The sequence below is a fragment of the Gouania willdenowi genome, chromosome 1, assembly GCF_900634775.1.
Source record: "Gouania willdenowi chromosome 1, fGouWil2.1, whole genome shotgun sequence".
NCBI lineage: Eukaryota > Metazoa > Chordata > Actinopteri > Blenniiformes > Gobiesocidae > Gouania > Gouania willdenowi.
Genome location: NC_041044.1, coordinates 45,012,829 through 45,040,425, shown reverse-complemented (window position 1 = coordinate 45,040,425; position 27,597 = coordinate 45,012,829). Strand labels below are relative to the sequence as shown.

The window sequence follows — 27,597 nt, the reverse complement described above, 5'->3', positions numbered from 1 at the left end:
AGCATCTGATTCTAATATCATGTATTTCTACGTGTCGTTTTTCAGTCTTTACAGAATCAATGACTGACGAGAACCAAACCTTTACAACTGTAGCATTAAGGTTATCAGTGACTTAAAGATCTTGTGATGTAACGTGTGGACCTTCTGAGACGACACCTTAAACACGTTTGAACTGAGGAAGACCTTTAGGACCAACAAAAAATGACCTTTACTAGACAAAAATGATTTAGTTTGATCCAAGAAAAAAAGAATAGATTACAGTAAACAGACACTAAGCTTATACGTGTTCAATCATAGACTCTTTAATAGAGACTATATATACTTTAAGGTGCAGACAAACATGCAGCGTTCAACAGTGCATCCTATGATTACTGTAATCTGGCTTTACATCAGCTGGAAGTTTGAAGAATGTATTGATTACAGTTATAAATTATAAATTAATATTCTGTCCTGGAATTCTGAGATTCTGCATTTTTCTGTTTACAGTAATGTTTATATTTTTGTGAGGTCCTGAAGTGAAAAAGCACAAATGTTCTTACTGTAAATTGTTTCAATTGTTGCAAAATATCACAGAATATACAATAATTTACAACAATCAAAGTGCATAAATCTTATTTTATACTAAAATACTGATTTTCCTGATAAGAATCATTCAACATTGAAATATTAGATGTATTTATTTTAATGCTCTTGGTTGTTAGTGTGTTTCCATGGTGACACTATTTGCTAGTTCGTGGTTGAATGAGCTTCTGTTGAGACGTGAATGAAGTGTTTTGTGGGTGAGAAAGTTTTGTCTGCAGCACGGGGTCCTTTCACCGTTCCTCTTCACCCTGTACACAGCAGACTTTACCATCACCTCCAGAAGTTCTCAGATGACTCAGCCATTATTGGATGTGTGTCTGAGGGGGAGGGGCTGGAGAACAGGTTGGTTATCATGGACTTTGTCAGCTGGTGTGAACACAATCATCTGACTTTAAAGACCAGTAAGACGAAGGAGATGGTTATCGACTTCCGTAGAAGGAGAAGGTCTCCACCACACACACCAGTGAACATCCAGGGCTCAGACAGCTTTAAGTACCTGGTGTTCTCACCACACCACCACCATGTACAGGAAGGGCCAGAGTCACCTCCACCTCCTGAGGAGACTGAGGTCGTTTGTTTCAGACATTGTATGACTCTGTGATAGCCTCTACTATCTACTACACTGTGGTCTGCTGGGACCAAGACAGGAAGAGACTGAACAAGCTGGTCAGGAGGGCCAGTGATGTCCTGGGCTGGTCACTGGACCAACTGGAGAAGGTGGGTGAGAGGTGGATGGTAGCAAAGCTGACGTCCATCATGGACGACACCTCTCACCCCCTGCATCAGACTGTGGAGGGTCTGAGCAGCTCTTTCAGACTCAAACACCCACAGTGGAGGACTGAGCGCTACCACCGCTGTACGACTGGACAATAAAACAGTAAATATGTACAGTATAAATATCACCTATTATTCTGTTTAGATTAGCTTTTTTATATTTTTTAATATTTGTATTTCTATTCATGTACATGTTCTATTAGTATTTGTTTTATTTATTTCATTTTATCTTCATTACACTATATTTTCTGTGTTATCTTCAGTAAATTTCGTCTGATGAATAAAACATGTATTTATCTAAATCTGTGAAGATTGGTGAATCCAAGGTTTCTGACCATCTAGAGTCATTGCATCGTCACAGACATGTTGATGTGAAGGAACTGTTTGTCTGGGTCACAAAAAAAGGTCGTTCATCTTTCTCAAACTTTTATTCTCTTCCACCAATGAGGGAAGCTTTGATAGAAAACGTGAGGAGGGTCATTTTCAGACAGTTCTTTAGCAAAATCCTGGTTCTGACCCTCTACCACTAAACCCAGAAGACTTTGGATGGGCAAGAACACAAAAAACAAATCACTCTGCCCCACTGCTCTTCTAGAGAACTCTAAACCTGCTCTAGATTTCATTTGCTCCAGGACCATAGTAACCTGAAACAGACATTGGGATGTTGTTAAACTCTTAAAGCTGCAGTAGCGTGGTTGGTTCTGTACAAACTTTACATACTGCAGCTTTAAAGCCATTCCTCTGTTTACAATCTGCCAGTTTAGTGAGTATGCCATGTTCACCTGCTCACTTCCAGGTCTTTGAATGATATATTGTAGGAATATGAATACATATTAGAAACCATTGCTAGATTTCTGGGCTTTGACAAATAGTTAAAAACTACATATTATTGTTTTCAACATTTTGCATTATTCTTTCCTTTTTACTTCAGGCAATAATGGCCAGAAAATTAATTAATTTCTACTTGGATTCATATTTCATCCAGCATTAAACACTGTATAAATAAATATTAAGTTTCACAAATTTGATGTGTTTAGAGTGAATTATTACCATGGAATCATAAGAAATTCATACCTTCTGATGATTTGGGAGTTTTGGACATGAAGGGGTTAATAACTAAAATTGCCCAAAGCATATCAACTGTCAACCTCTGATTTATGATAAACATGCCAAAAACTACCTGAAAGAAGAGAGAAAAACTCTGTCGTCATTCACCGACAGGTACAGTCTGACTTATATTTCAACATTTTACTTACCCATACATTAAGAGAAATGTTTAGTAAAGTTGTGTGAGGTAAAGTTAGAACTAAAGGGTGTGGTACTTGTTCATGGCTGACAGTTACAACCGTCATTAAACGTAAGAAAGAAGAACAGGATTTACAGTCAGTGGGTTTCATATAAAAGCATTTTAGTGGATAGTGTTCAAGTTAAGAGTGTAGTAAACTACTGTATTTAAAATATATTAAAAATGGACTTTTAGAGACAGAAACCTATTTTTATTTAATTTTTACAATTAAATTGTTTGTTTTTTATCCTCAGAAAGTAAATTACAATTGCATTCTCATTTATTAAAGGTCAATTACAATTAATCACAATTACTGAGCCTGAAATAAATAACCTAATAAATAGTTAACCTTCCTCTTGTGTTAGCTTTCTGTTAGCATCTCTAATGCTAACGAATCCTAAAACATCTGTAAAATACACTAAAAACTAATATCTATCATCTAATTTATTTCCTATCTATTGATTACCTTGTTCATAATCAATAAAAATATAGGTTTTAATATTTATGGTGTGAACGTATGAGCATTTTTGTGTCACTTTGTTCCTAGATTTCAATATTTTTTTAAATGGTAAAATGTGTGAAAGCTTGATATGAAACATATTTTAATAACTACATATGTGTAGAACTGTAACATGGTTCCACAGTTTTGGGTTAAATTATAAGTTTTGTTCTTGTCTCTAACCTACAGGTCCACAGTTCTCCAGCCTGTGGATCACATGGTTCTCTGACGTCCGTTACATTTACAACCACTGGAAGGAATGAAGACATTTGAACAAGACAAAGATTTTTGTGTGACTCTGTAACCTGAGGCAGTTCAGTAAAGATCTGCTCTGTCCTCTCTGATGGTCTCATGTCCTAGTGTGGAGAATGTTCTAACCAGCGTCTCCAAAACATCACATGCTCTTCACTCCTCCTCTGAAGCTTCTCCACGCCATCTCTGCTATAGACTCCACCTCTTATTTTAAGCTCCTTCTTTCTGCAGGTTGGTGCTGATTGTTGATCTTTCCTTCTTCTTCTCTTCGTTTCCTGTGTCCTGGTCATTGGGTTGGTGAGGACGTCCACTATGTGGTGGTGGCTGCTTGGCGTAGCTGCTTGTGTCTTGCTGCTGCTGGTGGTGGTCTCCTTTGTGACCCTTGGACAACGATATAAGGTTTTCAGTGAGAAGTCTGTGAAGCCTCCACGACCACTGGTCACAGACAGCAAACAGAGAGATGCCAGACTGAAGAAAGGTAAACCACACTTTCCTTTAGTGTAGAAGTAGAACATGTGGATGTAGACATGATGCTGATGCTGCACTAATCCACTCAGATTATCTACATGAGTCAGACCAGGCATGAGATCTGATCGTAGCGTACGATCATTTCAACATTGATTAATACTTGAACTAAACACACACACACACACACACACACACACATTGCTGATGATGGCCATAATATCATCATATAGAACAGGGGTTTTCAAAGTGTGGGGCGCACCTCCCCTGAGGGGTGGCAGAGTTCTCCGTGGGGGTTGGGGGGGGGGGGGGTTATTATCACAGCCTCTATCTGGGTATTTCTGTCATTCAGTGATTTACAGGTTCACCCCAAAAATGTTTGTTTAAAAACAATTTAGCCATATTCATGTTAAAATGGGGGTTTTAAAAATGTCTATTTTTAAAAAAACATGCACAGACTTAAAAGTTTTAACGTTTACATTGTGTGTGTGTGTGTGTGTGTGTGTGTGTGTGTGTGTGTGTACTCCACATTTTAAAAGCTCAGTTCTACATTACCCTAGCCTAAATACTGTATATGCTTTCCATATGTAACATTTAGATTGATTTGAATTCATCTATTTTCTAATCCTAAACATTATGAAGGAAGACTGAACCAAAGTGTGCTTTTCCTGCAGGATTCCAGGTGGACCGTGTCCCATGTGCTCTGGATGCTGTGGTGATTGGCAGTGGTGTGGGGGGGCTGACAGCAGCAGCACTTTTAGCCAAAGCTGGTAAAAAGGTTGTTGTTTTGGAGCAACACGACCAAGCAGGAGGCTGTACTCACACCTTCAACAATAAGGGCTTTGAGTTTGACGTGGGTACGTTACTGACTAATATTTTTATGCATCTTTCACATTCACACGTACGTTTAGAGCTCGTAGGCACTAATATCATATCATGAGAGACCAAAGCTGGTAAAACCTCTGTAAGTTGTTCATTATAAGCTTTTATATAGTGTATCATATGTCTATGTCATAGAATATTTAACAAAAATATGCTTATCTTATTCTTATCTTCTATCATTTGCAGCCACTGAGAAGATGGTTTTTCACACTTTCATTCGTTAACGACATGACTAAAGACACCCAAACCTCCCCCACTACTAGTCAACTTGTTAACTGTTGTATAGCTAACATGCTAGCTTAGCTTGTTTATTTATTTAGTTAGCACACATTAAAAAACAACATTAAAGGTGAAAGGAGGGAACGAGGCCCAAAGGGCCTGTATAAGAGCTCCGCCCCTTTCAATAAACACAACCAATGTAGAATAAGGGCTAACAAACCAACACTTATAAAATTATGAGCCAAATGCACAATTAAACTTTGATTTAATAGGAAAAATAATATATACACACAATCTATATCAAAAGACAAATGAAAACATTGAATATTGACAAACATACATATTACACGTGGATTGTAATCATGGTGGTATAGAGTAAAGAACAGAGGGAATGAAGTTATAAATGACTTATAAATGGATAAGACGATAAACTGCCTTTATTATTTGTGGATATGTTAAATTGGTGATGTGATGTATGGACAAAGTGTAGATATAGAGAATAGTTATTGTGATTACAGTGATTGTATATTTACAGTAATGTGAAAGTTAAAAAAAATAGAAAAGTGACAGAAACATCTTGGGCGTTTTTAAAACAATATGTGAAGCAGTGATGGTGCATGGATGGATGGATGGATGGATGATGGATGATGGATGGATAGATGGATGGATGGATGGATGGATGGATGGATGGATGGATGGATGGATGGATGGATGGATGATGGATGATGGATGATGGATGGATGGATGGATGGATGGATGGATGGATGATGGATGGATGGATGGATGGATGGATGGATGGATGGATAGATGGATGGATGGATGGATGGATGGATGGATGGATGGATGGATAGATGGATGGATGGATGGATGGTTGGATGGATGGATGGATGGATGGATGGATGGATAGATGGATGGATGGATGGATGGATGGATGGATGCATGAAAAAATGGATCAAACCATGGATTTCACCGATGCATCTGGATGATGATACACTAGATACTGATTCATATCGTTTCATCTCCACAGCTTTAGTGTGAACGTTACGTACTGTCTGACACATAATAATTACATGTAAACATGCAGAAATGATTTTGCCAGACACGCAAAATCAGTCAAAGTTCATTTGGTGTCATTGTGATAAACTGTATGATGAGGTAATAAATATTAATAATGATAAATATTTACACACAGGTATCCACTACCTAGGCCAGCTTCATGACCACAGTCTGCTGAGGGTTGCTCTGGATCAGATCACAGAGGGGCAGCTTCAGTTCACCAGGTTGGAGGAACACTTTGACACACTGATCCTGGGTCACCCTGACAACCGCAGGTAGGACTTTATCATAACCGGTCTGTATTCAATTACATTAAATGCTAAACTGATTGACATCATTTATTGATGCAAATCATTTATGGCATTTTATTTGTATAAATTCTGCCTCGTCATTTATTAACTGACATGATTCTTCCTGTCGTACTCAGAGAATACCACATCCATGCTGGTAAAACAAAGATGGCTGCCAGCCTTAAGAAGCAGTTTCCAGGGGAGGAGAAGGCCATTGATGAGTTCATGAGATTGATGAAGGTAAAGAGAACTAAAATTTATAGTATGTTTTTACAAGTACAATTTGTTATTTTACACCCACTCAGCAAACAAACAGGAGGCTAAACACTTTATTACCCTCACAGACTGAGAATGATTTATTAAGTTCATTAGTTCTGCTTTAATACAGACGAGACATTCCTTAAAAGATTCCTCACTGTAATACACTGAGCAGCTACAGTAAACAGTCACACAGTTATGGTTCTAATCATGCTGAAATTAAAGGCTATATTTTCACTCTATATAATTCATATAGGTTTTTTGTGCATATTTTTGAATTATTTTTGATGATATTTACTTTTACAAAATATATGAACTCTTCTTTTCAATCTTACTCAGTTTTAATTGTCACTATTTCAGTATAAAATTATGCAAACATTAAATAATGATTAAGTACTGGTAATTGGAAAAGTGTAAATATTTACATCAAATATTTACATCAAATATTTCATATTTCGTTTAATTTATCAGTTTCACTTTAGACTCAAAGGATCTTCTGATTAATAATTCCTTTGACTTTACATTGGTGGACATTTCTGTTTCATGTGCTAACTTACAGTATGTGTGACCGAGCCTGACCAGCACTAAACATGTGTCTGAGCTGTGGGGCTGCAGTAAACAGTCACATGGTAAATAAATAACTATGAATAGTTGACACTCACACGTTATTCCTCCTTTAAATGAATGTCTTAGTGAGAATCACGTTTCTCTATTTGTTTAGCTTGTTAAACTGCTAGTGGACTTCATTTTGTAATGGATAATAAAACCTGTATCAGCATGTTTGTTTTTTTACTGTTGAACAGAGACACATGTGGCCTTAGTTTACTAAACTAAACTAAATAAAACTTAATTTAAATTATTCTACTCTGTCCTTGGAACTGTTCAATTAAAAGATCCAAAAGAAGGAAGATTCTAAAACAGTTCCACCCTAAAGAACACGATGTCAATCTGTCTGTAAACCCCATGATTGTAGATGTGAAAGCAGAGAACGAGCAGCAATTTTTATATTTTGAAAAATAAATTACATTATGTATTTATTCTTTTTTTAAAAAAAATATTAAGTCAAAGATAAAAGCTTTGGATTTATTAGTATTGTCTTATTTAATCTTGTGTGCTTTCTTGCAGCTAGCCTCCCGTAGAACACCTCTTATTGCCATCTTGAAGATGATCCCAGTTCCACTGGTCAGCTTTCTGGTTTGGACTGGTTTGTTAAATCGTTTATCTGTGGTCTTCAACCTGGCATCAACAAGTCACTCAGAAGTCATGTCCCGCCTCACAAAGAACAAGGACCTGTTGACGCTCTCTGCGTACCTCTTCTATGGTACATTATTACATCAGAGCTAATAAAGGTCTTATTGTTATTAATAAACTCTCTGCTCTTACTGTAGGCGTCCCTCCAAAGGAATCCAGCTTCCTCATTAATGCTCTCCTTCTTCACCACTACAAGCGTGGTGCTTACTATCCACGAGGGGGCGCCAGTGAGTTTGCCTTTCATATGATTCCAGTCATTCAACAGGCAGGTGGAACAGTGCTGGTCAGAGCTCCTGTGCAACGCATCCTTCTGGACCATCATGGAAAGGCCTGTGGTGAGACGTTCATAACAATAGATGTTATATTGATACGTTTGTGTTTGGTTCGGGGTTACATTCATATGGTTTACATTAGTTTATATATTACATAACAACAGTTCAAAGGCTGATCTGTTTTACAAATGAAAATAATTGTGTGGATATGCTACAATTCCCTATCAACAGGTTAGCGTTGGGCTAACTGTGATACCAACCTATATATGTTTGTTCTAGGTGTGACTGTTCTTAAAGGACAAGAAGAGATTGAAGTACGTGCTCCTGTTGTCATTTCTAATGCTGGAATCTTCAACACCTTCCAGAAGTTTCTTCCTCAGCACATACAAGAAAAAGCAGGTCAGACCAATGCAACGAGTGCAATAATGTAACATTGTGTATTTATTGGTCTTTTCATATTTTTGTCCAAAGAGGTCAGCTCCTTGTTGGGTAGGGTGCGTCATGGTATGGGGTCCTTCCTCGTCTTTGTGGGCCTGGATGGAACCAAAGAGGAGCTCAACATAGTTTCTACCAACTTCTGGATGTATAAAGACAATGACTTGGATTCACTGTAAGAGTCTTGGTCTACTAAAAGTTTTTATATTTTAGAAATGCCCACTCATCAAGTTGATATATTTTCTCCTTGCATTGACACGATTTAATGTTTTCCATTTTTGTGTGTATGTAATGTGTGTAAAGCATGGAGCAGTACGCCTCCCTGAGCAAAGAGCAAGTATTAGGAAACATTCCCATGATGTTTATTACGTTCCCATCTGCCAAAGACCCCACATCTAATGTCCGCCATCCAGGTAATACTAGTCATTACAATACAATACAATACAATACAATACAATACAATACAATACAATACAATACAATACAATACAATACAATAAACCTGCTGGTTGATCTTGTCTTAACACAGGTTATGATGTTAGGCCTAAATATTTTTCAGGTTTTCCTCTTTTTAAGCTGGTTTACCATTAAGAGGTAGAATTAATCGTCGTCTTCCTCTTTAAGCACATGTCAGCTTAAACACCTACAACTTTAAACATAACCATTATTTAACATAGTTCATTTACTTTGACTGAATAAACAGAAATAACTCTTGTGTTTGTTTAACACTACATTGCTAACAAATGCTACACTAACCAAGTCCCTTTCAGAGAGAATTCTAAAGCTCAGGAAACTTCTTAATGTTTTACAGGTAAATCATGTATGACTTTGCTAACAATGGCTCGCTATGAGTGGTTTGAAGAATGGGAGGGGACCAGACTGGGCAAGCGAGGACAGGACTACCTGGACCTGAAAAATAGCATGGCCCAAGAGCTGCTGGACTGGGCACTTACCATTTTCCCTCAATTGCGAGACAAGGTGTGTCTCTACGTTGTGTGTATGTGTACGTGTGCAAATGTGTGTGTGTTTATCTGAACCACTATATGATGTTTCATTGTGAACCACAACACTGAGAACATCAAACTGTACAATCAAACACATTTGGGAAGTTTTCGTTGGGATTATCTACCCAAGCTAAAGCTAGCGGTTGTACAAACCATATCCTAATATTTGAAATTCATTTCAATTCAACTTTGTTTAGCGTATTTTTCCGGCGTATAGGAAAATAATTTTTCATTTAAAGTTGAGGATGAGTCCAATGAGGCAGTTCGCTCTATGTGTGGAATGTTCAGTCAGTCACACACATGTCCAGTGTGTGCGTCTGTAGGAGACAGAATATGATTGACTGTAACAGCCACTGAACATCACGGTGAACTGAACGTTCAAAACCAGCTTCATTTAATGGAGGAAAAAATAGAGCTGCTAACCTTACACAAACTGAACGGCTCACTCATATCGATACGCCGCCGCTGCTCCCCCTAATATATACATATATATACAGTATATATACTCAAGAGTCATTTGAGGTTAGATTGTAATCAGAACGTCCTCCAAACAGGTGAATATCAAATCGTATCCAAACGGGAACAGAATGAATTGTATCTCCAGGGGATTAAACGTAGTGCTAATGTATCGTATCACTGGCAGTGTATCGAGGTGCGTATTTAATCGTTGTCAGTGATGGAAAGCCACATGTTACTCCTGATGGTGCACGGGAGCGGACAGAGCAGTGTATCAGACTGGATCCAGTAAGATTGAGATTAGATATTGATCTGTAATTGGACAAGTCACTTGGATCAATGGTTTTTTTTTAAGGAGAGGTTTGATTACAGTGGTTTTAAAGGCCTGTGGTTCATAACCTGTTACTAGAGATGTGTTAATATAGTTCATCATATTAGTGCTGATTAGTGGAAGAACATCTTTAAATAGTGGAGATGGGATTGGATCTAAAAGACAGGTTGTTGGTTTAGAAGCACTAACTATTGAGGTCAGTTCAGATAGACCAAGTGGAGTGAAACTATGTAAATAAAAGCTGCATGTTGGGGATATTTCTGGAGCTGCTTTGTTTAATAAAGTATTGATCACTCCGGCAGGGGGGACATTAGCTTTAGTTCTAATTGTTAGAATTTTAACAGTAAAGAAGTTGATGAAGTCGTCACTGCTCAGGTTGACAGGAATAGAGGGTTTAACAGAGGTGTGGCTTTTGGTGGGCGTGGCTACAGTGTTGAATAGAAACTGAGGATTATTTTTGTTTTCCTCTATTAAAGTTGAATAATAGGAGGTTCTAGCTTTATGAAGAGCTTTTTTATTTTCATTATTTATTTAAGTTAACAAACTTTCTCTCCAGCCAATATAAACTTCTACTATGTTTGAGGAGAGACACTTCATTTCCAGTTTTCATGATGTCTGTTTTAAAAGATGTATTTCAGAATTAAACATAACATCTTCTTTTTAGGCAGAGCAGCAGCATCCAGAGCTGTGTGCAGTGACAACATTACACTGTTGATAAGATCATGTATTTTCTCTGTTGTAGGACATTGATAGAAACTCTCTGTTGAGATATCATAATAATCAGAGGTAAACAATGTATATATACAATGATATAAATCAAGCAACAGAGATTTTGATGATTAAATTCTACCTTTGATGCAGACACTGTACACTAATGTTGTAGAATAGATTAATGAATGATATTCATATTCATACTCTGGGATTGTTGACTCAATGTGATCAAAGCACAAACACTGCTGCATTAAACATCATCCATTGTGAAGTTTAAGGTTTTACTATAAAGACTTTCTAATCACATGTTGGCAGTGTTCACTACATTTCTTCTGAAGCTTCTCAGAGTGAAAACCACTGATGTTTGTGATGTTTATTGCTGAATATTTAGATAGTAGATAGATAGATAGATAATAGATAGACAGATAGTAGATAGATAGATAAAACCTTGACTGACACCATGGTCTTTTTTCTCTTCTGTAATGACTAAAGGTTGTAAATGCTAAACTAAAAAGTAAAAAAGTAGAGGTAAAGGGATTTATTAGGTTTATCAGGGTTAGGGTTGACTCTTGAATGATCTTGTTTTTTATTATATTATGTATGTGCGTTTAGGTGCTAATGGTGGACGCCGCCACCCCTCTGACCAATGTCCACTATTTGGGAGCACCGAGAGGTGAGATGTACGGTGCTGAACACAATTTGGAGCGGTTCAATCCAGAGACAGTTGCCAGAACACGACCACAAACTCCAATCAATGGGCTCTACTTAACAGGTGAAACTTCTAAGTTCATGTCTTTCAAATAGTGAATAGTTTACATCAGGGGTCGGCAACACTTGCACGACACGGCATAAACGCTGGTGCTTTGATCACAGCTTTTCTCTTCTTCTTTGGTTTGATTTCTTGAGTTTTGAGTGACAGCTCCCACCCATAATCCCTGCAGCATAGATTATAATATATATACTATAATAGCTGCATTCTTGCTAGTGATATGACATTCATGTCAAAAGTCAAGCACACACACTCACACGCACATTAAAACTACTCGTACGCACTAGAGCGATTAAGAGCGACGTAAAGAAGAAGTTTGTGAACACTCTACAGCGCTATCAAACAATGAGTGTTTTTATTTCTGTTTTTCATAAGATCATCATTACATAATGAAAAACAAATGAACGAATGATTCACTGATTAAACTGGTTGTTTTCTGAACTCAAACGTTCTCCACCCATTCAGTCCATCACTATTAGTCTAAAAATGTTCCTAAATGAAGAATGTTCAGGAGTGGAAATAGTCTAGTTCTTATCTGTTAATGTGAACTTGGTTTTAGTTTGATTGATTCAAGTGTTTAATTTGAGTTTGAAAACAGACAAATTTACACACGTTTAAATCATAGAATGTAAAAGAATGGACGACGCACGCTCATGAGTTAGAGCTCCCCCTGCTGGCTGGCTGCAGTATAGGTCATAAACCCCGCCTCCTCAATGATAACGGATGTCCCGGGACGTTGGTCAAACTGTAAAGTTAAAATACTCATCACATCATTTTTTTCCAAACCTAAACTCTGCTGTAATGATTAGTTATTATAATCCTACATTGTGTTCTAGTGATCAATTCTCCGTAAACTTTGTTTTAAATAAGTTATTTGAGGTTGAAAAACGGGATTTGACGTCATATATCTATCATATCTTTCCCCAGTGTAATATGTTTAAAATGTCTATCTGAAAGCAGTGTTTTGAGTAATTAATAAGAGAAAGATATCTTTAAAATATAATTAGCTTTGTTTATTTGAGTGGAATCAAATTCCCTGTATGTTGGAAATGTTTTTCTATTTTGTGTCATAATTGAACTTTGTGGTATTATTAATAATGGCACACACATTAGGAAGAAGATTTGAAAGTGGCCCTCCATGTGACAAAGGTTGCCGACCCTTGGTAAACATCTTTGATCCTTTGAAGAGTGTGAGTGTGTTAACTGTGTGTGGTCTTTATGCAGGTCAGGACGTATTCTGTAATGGTATGGCTGGAGCTCTGCATGGAGGAATGCTGTGTGCCTCAGCTGTCCTTAATCAGATCCTCTACATTGACCTGTTAGCCATGAAAACACGCCTCAAACACAAGAAGACCTGATCAAAATACAGATTCTAATGGTGCTGACTTCAAATAAACACCAAACTACAATCTGAATCAAACATGTGTCCATTCTGATGTTTTATTTTTAGAATATTCACTGTTATCTGTCATATCCTATTTAACCATACTGGAGCAGCAATGGTGTAGAAAGCAAAGATAAATACTAGGGATGAAAAAAATAGAAAACATAAACACTGAAAAAAAAAGTTCATTCCAATTATAATTATAGTTAAATGTATAACTATATTAATGTGTACTAACCTCACTATTAAAGCATTGCAATTGAGAGAACTTATGACATCATCACAAGTTCCACAGTGTGGATGGGAAAATGAATAGGATGTATAAATATATATATATATATATATATAAGTTATCTTACAGAATAACTGACACGTGGACAAACGGAGGGTAAAACATAACCTTACCACTCTTCGCTTCGCGTGACGCAACCCTAAGCTCGTCTTCTGTGCTTCACTCTTGGCGAAGGTAATTATAAATATCTGGCAAAAAATGAATAAAATTTACTCTGAAAATAGACTACGTAGATTACAAAATGACATAAATGCATCAAAATATATGACAAAAGGCCCCTACCCTCTATTTATCCCCCATTTCCTATTATGCTTTGTATGGTGTGTATTGCTTTTCTTTTTATTTGTTTTTGTTTCTTGACTTATTTAGTTTATATATATACAGTATATATATATATATATATATGTATATGTTTTTAATGCAGTGTAGTATCGATGACAGTTGTCTGTTACAAATAATGTTCTGTTAATTACTGTAATAAAGTATTAAAAAGCAACAATGACCACTTCTTTGCACTGTTTACGTGTCTATACCCGCTGTGGCCGCTTGGTGTCGTCCTTCTCTGTCTGTAGGCCACACCCTCTCATGAATAATGTATCACGTGTTGGCTCGTCACAGATCAGTGATCCTCCACACGTCAGGTCACGTTCACCACCAGAAGAAGAAGAAGAAGAAGAAGAAGAAGAAGAAGAAGAAGAGCTTTTGTAACATCAGCGTCTGTTCGAGGATTCACATTCACGTTAAAGAAGAAATGGAGTAAGAATCCACAACAGCACCGTATGGTGTACCCAACCTGGGGTTAGTGGACGTTAACCCGGCCGTCATTGATCAGCTGTGATCAGCTGTGATCAGCTACCTGCCTCTGATGGATGGACGGAGATCAACCCTAAAGGTGCGTTTCATCTAAAGGGACGTGTGTGTGTGTGTGTGTGTGTGTGTGTGTGTGTGTGTGTGTGTGTGTGTGTGTGTGTGTGTGTGTGTGTGTGTGTGTGTGTGTGTGTGTGTGTGTCAATGTGTGTGTATATATGTCAATGTGTGTGTGTGTGTGTGTGTGTGTGTGTGTGTGTGTGTGTGTGTGTGTGTGTGTGTGTGTGTGAGGATTGGAATAGTGGAAAAACATACATGATATAAAACATGTTTTAAAATTCCTGCATTTATTTAATATGAAAAAATCCGACCAACTGTAAAACTGGTGAATAATTTAAAAATTAAATTGAAATAATTTAGTATTGTGTAATTTTTCTATCAATGAAGCCCCAGGTTTAACAGATCAAGTAAGACATGTATTTAAAATGTTTATTGTAATTTTATTGTTACATCAAAATTAAAAAGACAAATATTGGTCTGAAAACAGCATTTATAGATTTGATCTAACCTAAGCTACTGTATGTTCTTGATGATAGAAATATTATTAGTGTTTCTAAACTGTTAAATATTTAAATAAGTGAAAATATTATTGCATGGGTAGTTAGAATGGTTGTTAAAATGAAATATGAAGTATAAAACATTGATATTCCTCCTGGTTTGGTTGGTGTGAACACAAACCAAGTCTAGAGTTGATCAAACAGGAGAATTGTAGAGTGATTGTTTGTGTGGGTCTCAGAGCGTTTAGGTTCAATGTGAACACAAACGCCCTCAGAGCAGATCAAACACAGGAAGTATCAGAGGTGACGTAGAGCGCACAGCATTGTGGGTGATCAGGATAACGGGTGAGGGCCCAAACCAGGGCTTTAGAACCACCCCAAAAAAAAAAAAAAAAAAAACACAAGATGAACTTTTGGATGGATACGGAAACCATTGTCATGCTGCTAAACATCTCAAAATACACAGAATTATTATTGCAATGAATTATTTTATTGCATAATTGTGACCATCACCAGCCCTCCCTAAGGAAGGGTAAGAAACACTTTATTAAAGGGAGAATATAAAAAGGGAGAGCAGTGTTACACCTGGGTGAGGGGGAAGATTTATCACTGTTTCAGTCAATAAATTAAATAATTACAAGCTACGATTTCATTTGTCTTTTGTGGATGGGGTGGCACTAGGGGTGACCAATCAGATTTTAGGTGTGGCCCGTGCCACCCTGGGCCACCCCTTCGGCCCCGCCCATGCACGTTGGGTTTGTTCAGATGCAATCGTGTCCGTATTCTGACTCAGAGTCCGATCAACGTGATGGCTCCAGAGGCGATGGTGCACAGGGAGCAGATGGAGGTGTGTATCAGTCTGGTTCCAGTAAAAAGTGACCATATAAAGCTATAAATGTCCTGATATGCAGACGTGGAGCAGTGAGGAGGAGACTTCATGTAGAGATTGAAACTGATCAGAATACTGGGAAACCTCCGTTAACAGGAGCACAGCAGCCCTCATACCTGCCCGTTCTGATTGGCTGAGTCATTTGAAGGGCACCCTCATCAGCCAATAAGGTGCAGCCTATGTAACAGTGCAGGCATTATGTGGATTTTTTCTGAAAATTTGCTAAATTATTGGAATGTGGCCAGTACAGTGATGCGTTCAATAGCCCTGAAAATATGATACTTCTACAGGTAATTGGGCGAAGCTGATCCATAATTGTCTAAATGAGGGCGGCCACAATTAACACATTATTTTATTTTTGCTAAAGTAAAACATTCATGTGCGTCACAAAAATCTGAGGACATATTTAGACATGTTGAGAAAAGAAAGGGAATGGACTCTACCAGTGGATCCTAAACTGTTGCACCTCCTTTAAAACAAACTTTTAATAAAATGGGTAGAAAATGTCATCTTTACTGAAAAAGGTCAAACAAATTGTGACTTTTCTTCAAACTAATTATTTTTCAGGTTCATTGATGTTCTAACCCAACACTATTTGTTTCATATCTTTGTGTTTACTTAATTAGACTGTGGCTCTGCACAGGGATGTAATCCCATGATAATCTGCTTTAACCCTGTACGTTAGTCTGGATTTAACTGTGCTCTGATTAAAGGGCCCCCACCATGTCACTCATTACATTAATGAGATAACTTCCACAAACCCATGAGTGCTAATTAAACTACTATGAAACACCTGTATCTTAGCAACAATGTGTTTGAGCTTTTGTATGTGTTTTTTGTAAAGTCAGCATGGATTTTATCTTTAAAGTTATGGTTGCACTAGTGGTCAGGGCAATTAGTAAATGTACCTAATTTATGACCAACTAGTTCCAAATGGTTCATTGGCCATGGTTACATGATGTTTTTTTATTCAGAATTAAATAATTCAGAATGAAAGTATTTTGCTTCGTGTTTACATGGAAATACTCATTCTGATTGAAGTTTACATGGAAAACATTTTTAACTGAATTCCACTCCAGGTCTGTGGGTTATGAAGGGTTCTGATTGGACAGGAGGAGAACGCGGTGTGTTTATGTCGACCTAAAGAAAACACACATCAAACCTTTTCTTTTTGGCTCCAACATAGAAGACATATAATAAGTAGACGGGTAACTATCATCCTCTATCTTTAAATGAATGAATACATGACATAGCTATCTAATAAGAACTGCCTTCATTATGGGCGTGGCTCCTAGAGTAGTTAAGACACGCCCAGTCACTGCAGCCCCGCCCCCACAGCTGACAACTGAGCTATGATTACTAATACTACACACACACTCGCAAATCAGGAAGACAGACAATGACAAGAAGTACACACATGTCTGTGCACACTCAGAGACAGACAGGAATGCACACACAATATGTTTGTACATGCATGCATAGCTTCATTAAAAGGTACCTGTAGTGTAGATGTGTATATATATATATATGTGTGTGTGTGTGTATATATATGGTGCCTGTAGTGTAAATATATATATATGTGTGTATATATATATGGTGCCTGTAGTGTAAACGTGTATATATATATATATATATATGTGTGTGTGTGCATATATGGTGCCTGTAGTGTAAATATATATATATATATATATATATCTATATGTGTGTGTATATATATATGGTACCGTATGTGTATATATATGTGTGTATATATGGTGCCTGTAGTGTAAATATATATATATGTGTGTATATATATATGGTGCCTGTAGTGTAGACGTGTATATATATATATATATATATATGTGTGTGTGTGCATATATGGTGCCTGTAGTGTAAATATATATATATATATCTATATGTGTGTGTATATATATATGGTACCGTATGTGTATATATGTGTGTATATATGGTACCGTACGTGTAGTGTAAATGTATAAAACAAAAAATGTGTTTAATGTCAGCTCTCCATAGTTTATGTCCCCAGGTATAATATCATTCTCAAAATTCATTTCAATGTTGTTGTTTTTTTTACAAAAAGGTCCACATATTTAGTTTATTTGTAATACATAAAACACATTTATTGTTCTATACATTTACACTACAGGTACACTGATTAAACCAGAATCACACACTCACTAACATTACAGCAGCTGAACACAGGAAACCATTCTTCTTCTTCTTCTTCTTCTGTGTAGTTTTACGGCCGTTACCGCCCAGTCCCTCCTCTCATCATTTATAGGAGGGGGCGGGGCCAGCAGTGATGGTTAGTGCAGAGCCGTATATAGAGAGAGTTGAAACAACTTAAGTCCAAAATGTTTGACCGTCACGTGATTCATGTCAGACTGAGATTGTTCCCTGAAGTTATTGGTGGACCATTTGAATCCATTGATTTCTAGTGACATCACTAGGATTTCAGAGGGTTGCTGGTTCAAGCCTCACCTGGTCCATCACTGTGGGATGTTGAGCAAGTCCCTTAACCCCAAACTGCTCCCCAGGCGCCGCAAAATGGCTGCCAACTGATGGTTTGTGAATTTCTCCATTGTGAGATGATAAAGTATATAAAATTAAAATTAAATTAAAAAAAATTCTATTAGGTAATTTGTCATGAATAACTGCATTGATTTACAATATGTATACAGTACACTGTCATATGTATGTGTATATGCAATATATGTTTATGTAGTTCTATAAATATTTTTTTTTCCTAACGTAAATTCGTATTAAAAATTAATGAAAACAGTTTACCTGCTTTTTTGATGTAGTTAAGGCCAACATTAATTTGGTTAAATAATGTGTTGATATGTATTGTATACAGGATGTATTGCTTTTAATTGTTTAATTTTCTTAAAAAGGAGTCATTAAAAAACACCACATCCAGACAGGACACATTAAAAACATATTTATTATGTTCATACATATATAAAAATAGACATTAGATTTTTACGATGCACTTATTAATAAATGTTTAACAAAGTCAGAAACATTAATAACTTGTCATACAGTTTACTGTGCTGTATTGGGATGCTCCAATCGTTCTGAAAAAGGAGGTAAAATGTTTGGCTTCAAACCAAACCAGAAATGATTAGCATTAGTTAGTAGGAGCAACCTAAAAATAATGCATTCTACAGAGGTTCCTTTTTCAACCACTGTGTTGGTAAGGACATGAGAAAGCATCAAAGTAAAAGTAAAACATGTTCACAGCTTGGGGAAAGTTAGACCTTTGTTTATCTACAGGAAGTAGTGTTGAGGCCACACACACACACACACACACACACACACACACACACACATCCTGTGAAGGGAGACCTACGCCATTGCAGGAAGTCAGCTTTGGCTTTCCTGGAGAAGAGAGATAGGAGTGTACAGACAGTGTGTGTACGACAAGTCATTTTAGTTTAAAACATACGTACGTGTGTGTGTGCGCGTGTGTGTGTGTGTGTGCGTGTGTGTGTGCGTGTGTGTGTGTGTGTGTTCAGGATTAGATGTGTGTAGGAGCACCTGATGATTCCACTGATGAACTTGAGCTTTTGTTTTTGAATAGACTGAGAGGGAATTACTGTAAGGTAAGAAAATGTTTACTATCATTCATAAAAATAACGTGCACAAGAATGTCTCACGTTAGAAGCTGATTAGGGTTGGACATCGTTTGGATTTTAACATCTATAATTCTCAATTTCGATTCCCGTTCTAAACTATTACTGATTCTGATTCTTTGAGTTGTGCAGGTCACAGATTTTACAGGAGAAAGTTTTCATCTGAAAAAGCCTTTACACATTTTTAATAATTCACTTAGTTGATACAGTTTAATGTGGTTACTGTAATATAACTAGGATATTCAATTACAAAAGTCTCCAACTGTAACTGTAAAAGGGAAAGTTGCTGAAATAAAACTACAAACTAGTTGTCATCAGTCTAAAAAACATAGAGCTACAGGTAGATGTGAAAATAAATAAAACAAACTCAAACCCTGGAACAGTCATGTGACAAATCAATCAATAATTCTAGTTCTAAAGATTATTATTATTCTGGATACAGTGGACACACAAACTATAAAAAATAGGTATATTGTGAACCTGTTTATATTGTAGGGAAGATATATGCTGTATATATAAATGTAATTGGAGTCTAAAGCCACAAAAATGTCACCACTTTATAAAGAAAACAGACTAATATTAGACCTCTTTACATGGAGTATAAGATAAAAGAACAGTGGAAACTTTAGACATTTTTTAATCCTTAAATTTGTTGATTAAAGTAAAAGTACCCCAACTATTTGTTTCTTATGTACATATGTAAATTGTATAAGACTGTAAATAATGTATATGTTTTATATAAACGAGTATATGTGTGAATTGTTTATATTGTAATAGTTGTATGGAGTGCACGTGTCAATAAAAAAATAAGTAAATAAAAAGCAAGAATTGGCTGTCACTGTCAGTAGACTCGAGGCAGAAGCCCCTCCCCCGCGGCAGCAGAGGACTGTCCTACACTTCCTCATTTATCAGGGCTAAATTAAAGCTGGTAACTTCATAAATAAATCTACATGCTTTAGTAACTCCTTAAGTTGATCATTTAAACCATAGAAGCGTCGCTGTCTGTGATACGACCAGAGAATAACGCCTTCATTCTGTAAAACGCTTTGAGTGTCTATGATAAAGTGCTATAAAATCCAATGCGTTATTATTATTAGTATTATTATATTAAGATGAGGATAGTATTAAGTACTAGCTAATCACAGACTAAGATGAGGATTATGAGACATCTCTTTACAATTTGAGGTACAATCTCTTTAGAGCAAACAACTATAACTTATATTATTATGTTATTCCATCGTGTGTTTTATGAGTTTAAAATGAAAAATGTAGTTACTTTCCAAGTAACTACATTTAATAACAAGGAGATCTATTAAAGTCTCTTTCTCATTTGTTTCTCAGTAGAATTGTGTGGGTGTGGCAGCTACAACAATGGGGTCATCCATCTGTGTTGTCTTTGTTAAGACTGAATAATACCATTCTTTTAATAAACGTGCTAGCCTTGTGAGCTTTAAATCAGATGCAAACAGTGAGGCTTTGATTCCCATCTGGACCACTAACGCCTGCAGCCTCCAACCAGTAGAAAACAGTCAGTGTGCTGTCTGCTCACCCCCAGCTTTAGGACTCTGTGCTTTCTGCTTGTTTGATCGATCAATGGATTGTTTTTGTGTGATGAGGGTTTAGTTTTGTTTTAGGAGCTGTCGACATCAAATGTATACGTGTTAAAGAAAGAGTTCAAACTGCTCACATTCAGATTTCAGTGTTAAATACATAAATCTGTTCTTTGTGTGAAAAACAAAAGAAGTTCAAGGAGGTCAGATAGAGCTGTAACCAATGACAGATGGTGTGTGTGTGTGTGTGTGTGTGTGTGTGTGTGTGTGTGTGTGTGTGTGTGTGTGTGTGTGTGTGTGTGTGTGTGTGTGTGTGTGTGTGTGTGTGTGTGTGTGTGTGTGTGTGTGTGTGTGTGTGTGTGTGTGTGTGTGTGTGTGTGATTTAGTGCTGAGTCACATGTTGCTGTCTGCAGAATGATGTCAATGACTTTATAGTTTCATCACATAGTGACACCTGTACAAATCATCAGGATAGAGACAGAACACATACTTTGTTCAAAAGCTCTTCACATGTTTAAAAGAAGAAAAAGTGGAACATGTTGTGTAGCTGTTTATTAATAAATGTGTCTGTGTGACATTTTTCATCACACACACACTGACACACACACACACACACTGACACACACACAGACACACACACACACACACACACACACACACACACACACACACACACACACACACACACACACACACACACACTGACACACACACACACACACACTGACACACACACACACACACACTGACACACACACAGACACACACACACACACACACAGACACACACACACTGACATACACATTCACACACAGACACACACACACACACACACTGTTGGCTGGCTGCTGTCCGCTTTTGAAAAAATGGGAAAAAATAGCGAGGACTCAGTTTATTTAAACTGTTACGTATCACAGGACAATATGTAGTGGGTATACATAAACTCTGGGGCTTTCTTAGTAGTTACACGGCGTATACCTGCGTATCACGTAGATTACACTACTGATACCAACACAGAAACCTTGTTTAAAAGTATGAAGTAGCCACAAAGTGAGAACAAAAAAAGATCAAAAATCTTAATAATTGTTAATATAATAATCGTTGAATAATGGAATCATAGCACCCTGATTCCCAATAAATTCCAATTTTAAAGGTTGAAGTTAAATTCATGTAGTGAGACAGTCATTTTGTACTGATAGAACAACATTAATCTCACTCTGATCCAACATTAAACTTGAGAGCCCACAACATTCCTGGAAATGACCTGCATTTTAAAGGGGACATATCATGTTAAATCCACTTTTTTAGCCCTTAAATGCATTTTGTTGTATATTTATAGTGTTTAGAAGTACAGAAAAGTTCAAATTAATCTCTTCAGGTGCTCCGTAGATATCTTTATATTCTGTTTTGCTCATATTTTTCAATCTGTTTTGATTTTTCTATTCTCTATTATGTTTTTTGAACAATAACATCACAGTATTTGCAGCAGAACTGCCAAATTAGGACATCGACTCCAGGTCCAACACTTCGAGTAATCCATCATTTTTATTTCTGGCTTTTATTTTGTAGTCCAAGCTCCAGGATGTAGAAGTTACGAGAGGATAAGTCAAAATGTTGGGTTGTTGGATGTAGTAACCCACACGCTTCATTACACCGTCTCCCAGCATCAGAACCTTTTCAAAGTGTCTGGTTGAGTTTTATTTTTTATAGAAATGTACCACATCTGTGGATAAGGTCATTTTTGTGTGTGTGAAGCACTTCAATGATGACTGCTTCATCAACCTCCACCAGTATAAAGAAGGATTTACAGAAAGACTTTGTCTGATTGAGGGTTCAATTCCTTCTATCTTTGGAGACGATGAACAGAGCACTTCGGTAAGCTGTAAATAACGCTAAAAAGTGTGATGATAAGACGTCCCTGTCATTGTTTTGTTAGCATTAGCAGTTGCACCGTCTTCATATGTTAGCGCTGTGTGCTCGTTTTAGATCCTTGATGATATGGCCTACGTGGTTTAATTTAAGTCTAAAGTTTTCATTAGTCATTTCATTTTGACGTTTTTGTCTCTGAAAAGACTGTATTAAAATGCGTTTTTGTGACGTTAGCTTGGCACTAGCGTTAGCTCGGTGCTTGTGCTGGCTCACTTGTTAGGGTTCTGCAGGTTCATCATCTTCATTTTCATCTCGCTCCACTGGGTCAGACTCTGGCTGGAACATGTAAGGCTGGATGGACAAGTCTAACGTTGTTGACATTTTGTAAATAACCTCTGAATAAAAAGTTTATGCACCGCTACATAGCTGTATCTCTTCTATCAAACTACAAAAATGGCCGAGCAGGGTGGAGTTGAAACGAATGTCACCTGAAGAGGGGGCGGGGTATGGAGTGTCTCATTTGCATTTAAAGAGACAGCACCAAAACGAGTTGCTCTCAGAAGCACATCAGAAAAGTGGTAGAAAAGGGGTGGAGCTATAATAATGAGGAATTCAGACCCAAGCAGTGCAGTTCTGCTTTATATAGACCACAACTGTATGATTTATATGTAAAAAGGAATTATTTAAAACCATGATATGTCCCCTTTAAAGGTGGACCTGGAAACCTTAACAATATTCTTTTCCACCACTAGAAGGTGCTGTAACACCATAAACAAAGTCAAGTCAGTAATACAAGGCTTGAGGCAGAGCAGCACTGGTGTTTCGATAAAACAAATAAATATTAATGCAAATATTAGCCTAGTATATTAGCGGTCTAATAATGTCACCCATCTCTAGTCAAAATCAGATGTTAATGTACATTTTGTGCTAACCCAGAAATAATGACTATTGATTATGTTCAAAAGGGATGATTTACAATCATTGAACAATGTTCATATGTTTCGATAATAGTATTTTTTTCATCAACTACACTCACAGAAGGTCCTGTATTTCTTAACCATTGTATCAATTTGTCCTTATGAGCCAAACCTGGCTCCTACACATTTGATATGTGACAAAACAAACATGAATCCTCCATCAGAGTAGTGTGTTACAGTCTAAGGTATAGTCACTAAATGAGGTCTAAAACCAAACAAAGCCTAATGCAGCTCCATCCTAGGCCTCAAAACATCAAAATGAGCCTGAACATATGATTATTAAACAGTTGCTCCGTCAAATGAGCACCTGTGGAAGATTCATGAGTAGCTGTTATTTACAGCAGATTCTCCATTCTTTGCTATCATAATGCACCGACACCGTTGATTAACACTGATGCAATCACATGTAAATGCAGCTAAACTAGATTGTCTTACCTGTGCTTTGGATTCATTACAGAGGGTAGGTACAGACCCTTTCCAAAAATTACAATATCATGGAAAAGTTGTTTCATTTCCATAATTCCATTCAAAAATTTCAACTTTCATAGATCATAGATTTCAATTATTTATTTGATTATTTTTACATAATTTGGGTTTCCAGCTCATAAAACCCATGAAAACAGGAATTCAGAACAGAACATTTAACCACAAACCATGACTGTGGATATTTCACACTGGACCTTCAGAAGCTTGGGTTCTGTTCCTCACACGTCTTCCTCCAAACCCTTGGACCTTGATTCACACACTTTACGTTCATCAGAAAAGAGGACCATGGACCACTGACCAACAGTCCAGTCATGTTACAACTTACATAGCAGCAGTGACACTAAGCAGCATAATAGTTTGATATTGGAATGGTTTAGATCAGTTAATAATTGAAAGAGTAGTAGCATGCCAAAATATGAACGGAAGAATAAGAAAAAAAAGTGGATCTTTGCATTCCCACAATTCCCGCTGAAATGGATTATTTCTGTGGTCAAAGAAGTTACAAGGAGAAGAAAGTCATTTGTGTGTGTGCAGTGAGCGACTGGTGAGTGTTTCAAACCACTGACTGTAGTTATGAATTATGCTGCTGTGATAAACACACACTTCCTGAAGCAGCGTTTGTCAGACTCATAATCAGAATAGATGCTGAAGTCGCCATGTGCTTTAGTTAGTTCGTTTAATTCCACACAAGGTTACTGTTTATCGCTACTGTTATTTGAAGCATTTTTTTTATAACTTCAAGTTGCACATTTAACAAAACAACAACAGAAAACACTATTTTCCTAGAAAACAAAGGTTTTTGTGCTTTTTCTGAGTTTCTGTCATGCCAACTTGTTCCTTGAGTGTCCATGATGAGTCGACATTTTCATCTTAGAATAATAATTTCAAGAACTCTAGACAAAATGCACTGAATGGAATAGATCGCTCTAGAAGTGAGGGTTATTTGGTCTGCCAAAATTTAAATACAAGACTATATCAGAAAACTGGTCTTGATGTTTAGTCGTATCTGTTTTCGTACAATGAATATACCAGTTTCCTTTAGACGACTGATATGAGGATGATTGTGAAGCACAGCCACTGTGTCAGGGTCAACTAAACTACTAAGGCAGGCTTTCCACTTCAGCTATCATGGCTCTACTGCATTAGAGAACAAGTCGTTACATATTACACTACATCACTAAAGAGAGAAGGAAATGATGGTTCACTGATTCTTTTTGTCTCACTTGTTCTCCTCAGAGGGCGTTTGCTGGAATCGTGTGAGCTCGTGAGCAACCAGTTGTGAGCGATCATGTTTCGCAATAGCCTGAAGATGCTGCTGGGAGGCAAAAGTCGCAAGAACAACAGCAGTGGTCAGTATCATCCTCAAAGCCTCCTCTAATTTACTGTATGTCTAAAACAATATGATCTTATGTCCTTGTCTGCTAGTTTCTGTCCTGTTTATAGTTGCAGATGGTTTTTGTTGTGTCCAACAGGGGGCAGCATCGAGTCAGATGGGAGGAAGATGGAGGGGTTTACTCAGTCTCTGCCCTCTTCTCCACTACTCAACCTCCGCCTGACAAAGAGACCAGGTAGGACTCTTTCTGTAGCTCTGTAGGTATCAGCACCAGCACCTTTACTGTTAGCTAATCAATAATATTACCTAAAATCATGCTGCTTTGCTAAAGGTAAATATTATATAATGGGCTACTATTGACACATGCATCGCACGCCATTTAGACATAAAAAATATATAGTCTTTATTTCACACTTTTTCTATATTTAGGATGTTGACTTCTCTATATTGCGCAATTGTTTGAAAACTGAACGAAGGAAGTCAAGATCTATCAAAAATGACCACTATTATGATATATCCACTGTCTACATCTGTGATGGAGGTGATTACATAAAAGTGCAAACTTTTGTTGAAGAGAACAGAAACTCCTAGCTGATGACTGCTGCAGGGACAGTTTTTAAAGAGTGACTAAACCCCTGCATTCTGCTGACCTGCCACTAGGTGGGAACATCAAAAAATGCCTTGATTATGGGTGTTAGTGCTGTAGCAGTATGACACGCCCACTCAGGCAGCCGGTCAGCGTTGTGAACAAAGACACACACACATAGTGTGTTCATAAGCTGAGAAGTGTCACTACAACCACAGACACACACAATCAGGACGTGAAGCTCACACAGCCTTACAGACACCACTCAGGGCTCTCCCACCACCTCACGCACACAGTGAAGACGTACACACACGCAGAGACAGACGGGAATACGCACATTATGTAAAAACTTCACCGCTACAGTGGCTGTTTCACATGGAACACTGTGGACTTCCTCATTAAAACTGTCAATCAATGCTCACTGAGGGCTGTGATTGGAGGAAACCCTCCTCCCAGCTTTTATAGGAGGATCAGGGCCAACAGTGAAAGTTGATGACGCAGGGCAATCCAAAGAATCCATCTCAGCCAACAGCAAAATTCAATTGTATTGAAGCTAAGTAGCGTAGCAAAGGCTAGCACTAACACGGTCTTTGTAACGAAATAAAACGTCTTTGATCATTAACTGTGTTCTCAGACGTTGTCACAGATTCCTGTGACTGTGATGAAGACGGGTAGAGTTGTTCAGCTGAATCTTTATGTAGGATAAGATAGGATTCATACGATGTCAAAGACGTCAAAGCATGGGCTTCATTATGACGCTAGTGCTCATGGGTAAACTACTACGTAATCAGTGACGTACTGACGTTTTGCGGTGATGCAAGGACGTGGCTCCAACTTGCCACTTTTGCAGTGGAAAACCAAAGTGGTTCTTCAGCTCAACAGGAGTAGCTCTAACTTAGCTCCAGCTCCAACAAAAGCTCCAAATGAAAACTCTGTGTTCTTGGTGGAAAAGCCCTAACACAGGTGTCAGGTGTGGCCTTGCTCTGAGGCTTGTGCTTTACTTCAGATGTTGGTACCAATTGATCCTGATCAATGTAATGGATGAGCTGCATGTTCACCAGGTTTTCCACTTACAAAGCTGTGACCTGTTTAACTGTTTGTGGCGTCAAGGGGGCGGAGCAACTCAACCCTTAACCCTGCATTCCATCCTCTCTGTGTGAGATAAAGCCCAGTAATGACCCCCTCCCACAGTCTACGCTCTGCTCCTCGTCTACGTAGGGTCTGATTTCTCCTCATGTTTATTTATTATTATCTGTATGTACAATTACACACTTTAGCTTGTGTTTATTTGGTAATGAGTTTTACTAGATTGATGGATGGATTATAGCGACACGGCCTCGTAGATAAAAGTTCATGGGATCCCCAACATTAACATTGTCTTAACCCTGTGATGCCTTGATATTTCTATTCCTTGGTGTGCCCACCCTGTACCCTGTTCACTCT

The 27,597-nt window shown here is 37.5% G+C and overlaps 2 protein-coding genes across 3 annotated transcripts in view; both read left to right on the top strand.

The window, feature by feature from the left end:
- The first annotated feature begins 2,484 nt into the window (after window positions 1-2,484).
- Window positions 2,485-13,211, top strand: LOC114465165 (all-trans-retinol 13,14-reductase-like). Its single transcript, XM_028449994.1, has 13 exons — window positions 2,485-2,577; window positions 3,330-3,870; window positions 4,532-4,714; window positions 6,151-6,289; window positions 6,442-6,544; window positions 7,688-7,883; window positions 7,951-8,148; window positions 8,365-8,484; window positions 8,557-8,695; window positions 8,824-8,933; window positions 9,332-9,498; window positions 11,635-11,794; window positions 13,016-13,211. The coding sequence occupies exons 2-13, from the start codon at window positions 3,705-3,707 to the stop codon at window positions 13,147-13,149; spliced, it is 1,815 nt and encodes a 604-aa protein (XP_028305795.1). The 5' UTR covers window positions 2,485-2,577; window positions 3,330-3,704; the 3' UTR covers window positions 13,150-13,211.
- Window positions 13,212-14,090: 879 nt separating this feature from the next.
- LOC114462911 (protein TANC2-like) overlaps window positions 14,091-27,597 on the top strand; it is a 51,507-nt gene continuing 38,000 nt past the window's right edge. The window contains exons 1-3 of one of the 2 annotated variants that reach the window (XM_028446030.1): window positions 14,091-14,359; window positions 25,472-25,584; window positions 25,708-25,803. In XM_028446030.1, the coding sequence (XP_028301831.1) occupies window positions 25,524-25,584; window positions 25,708-25,803 (157 nt within the window). In that variant the 5' untranslated portion in view covers window positions 14,091-14,359; window positions 25,472-25,523. Of the gene's footprint in view, window positions 14,360-19,221; window positions 19,323-25,471; window positions 25,585-25,707; window positions 25,804-27,597 lie in introns of those variants that run through there. The other variant, XM_028446039.1, reaches the window with a different exon arrangement.

Bases quoted from the DNA above. Each gene is read 5' to 3' on its own strand.
- LOC114465165 (XM_028449994.1), top strand. From the start codon at position 3,705: ATGTGGTGGTGGCTGCTTGGCGTAGCTGCTTGTGTCTTGCTGCTGCTG. The intron at 8,149-8,364 runs GTGAGACGTTCA...TGTTTGTTCTAG, and splicing joins CCATCATGGAAAGGCCTGTG to GTGTGACTGTTCTTAAAGGA. The intron at 9,499-11,634 runs GTGTGTCTCTAC...ATGTGCGTTTAG, and splicing joins TCCCTCAATTGCGAGACAAG to GTGCTAATGGTGGACGCCGC.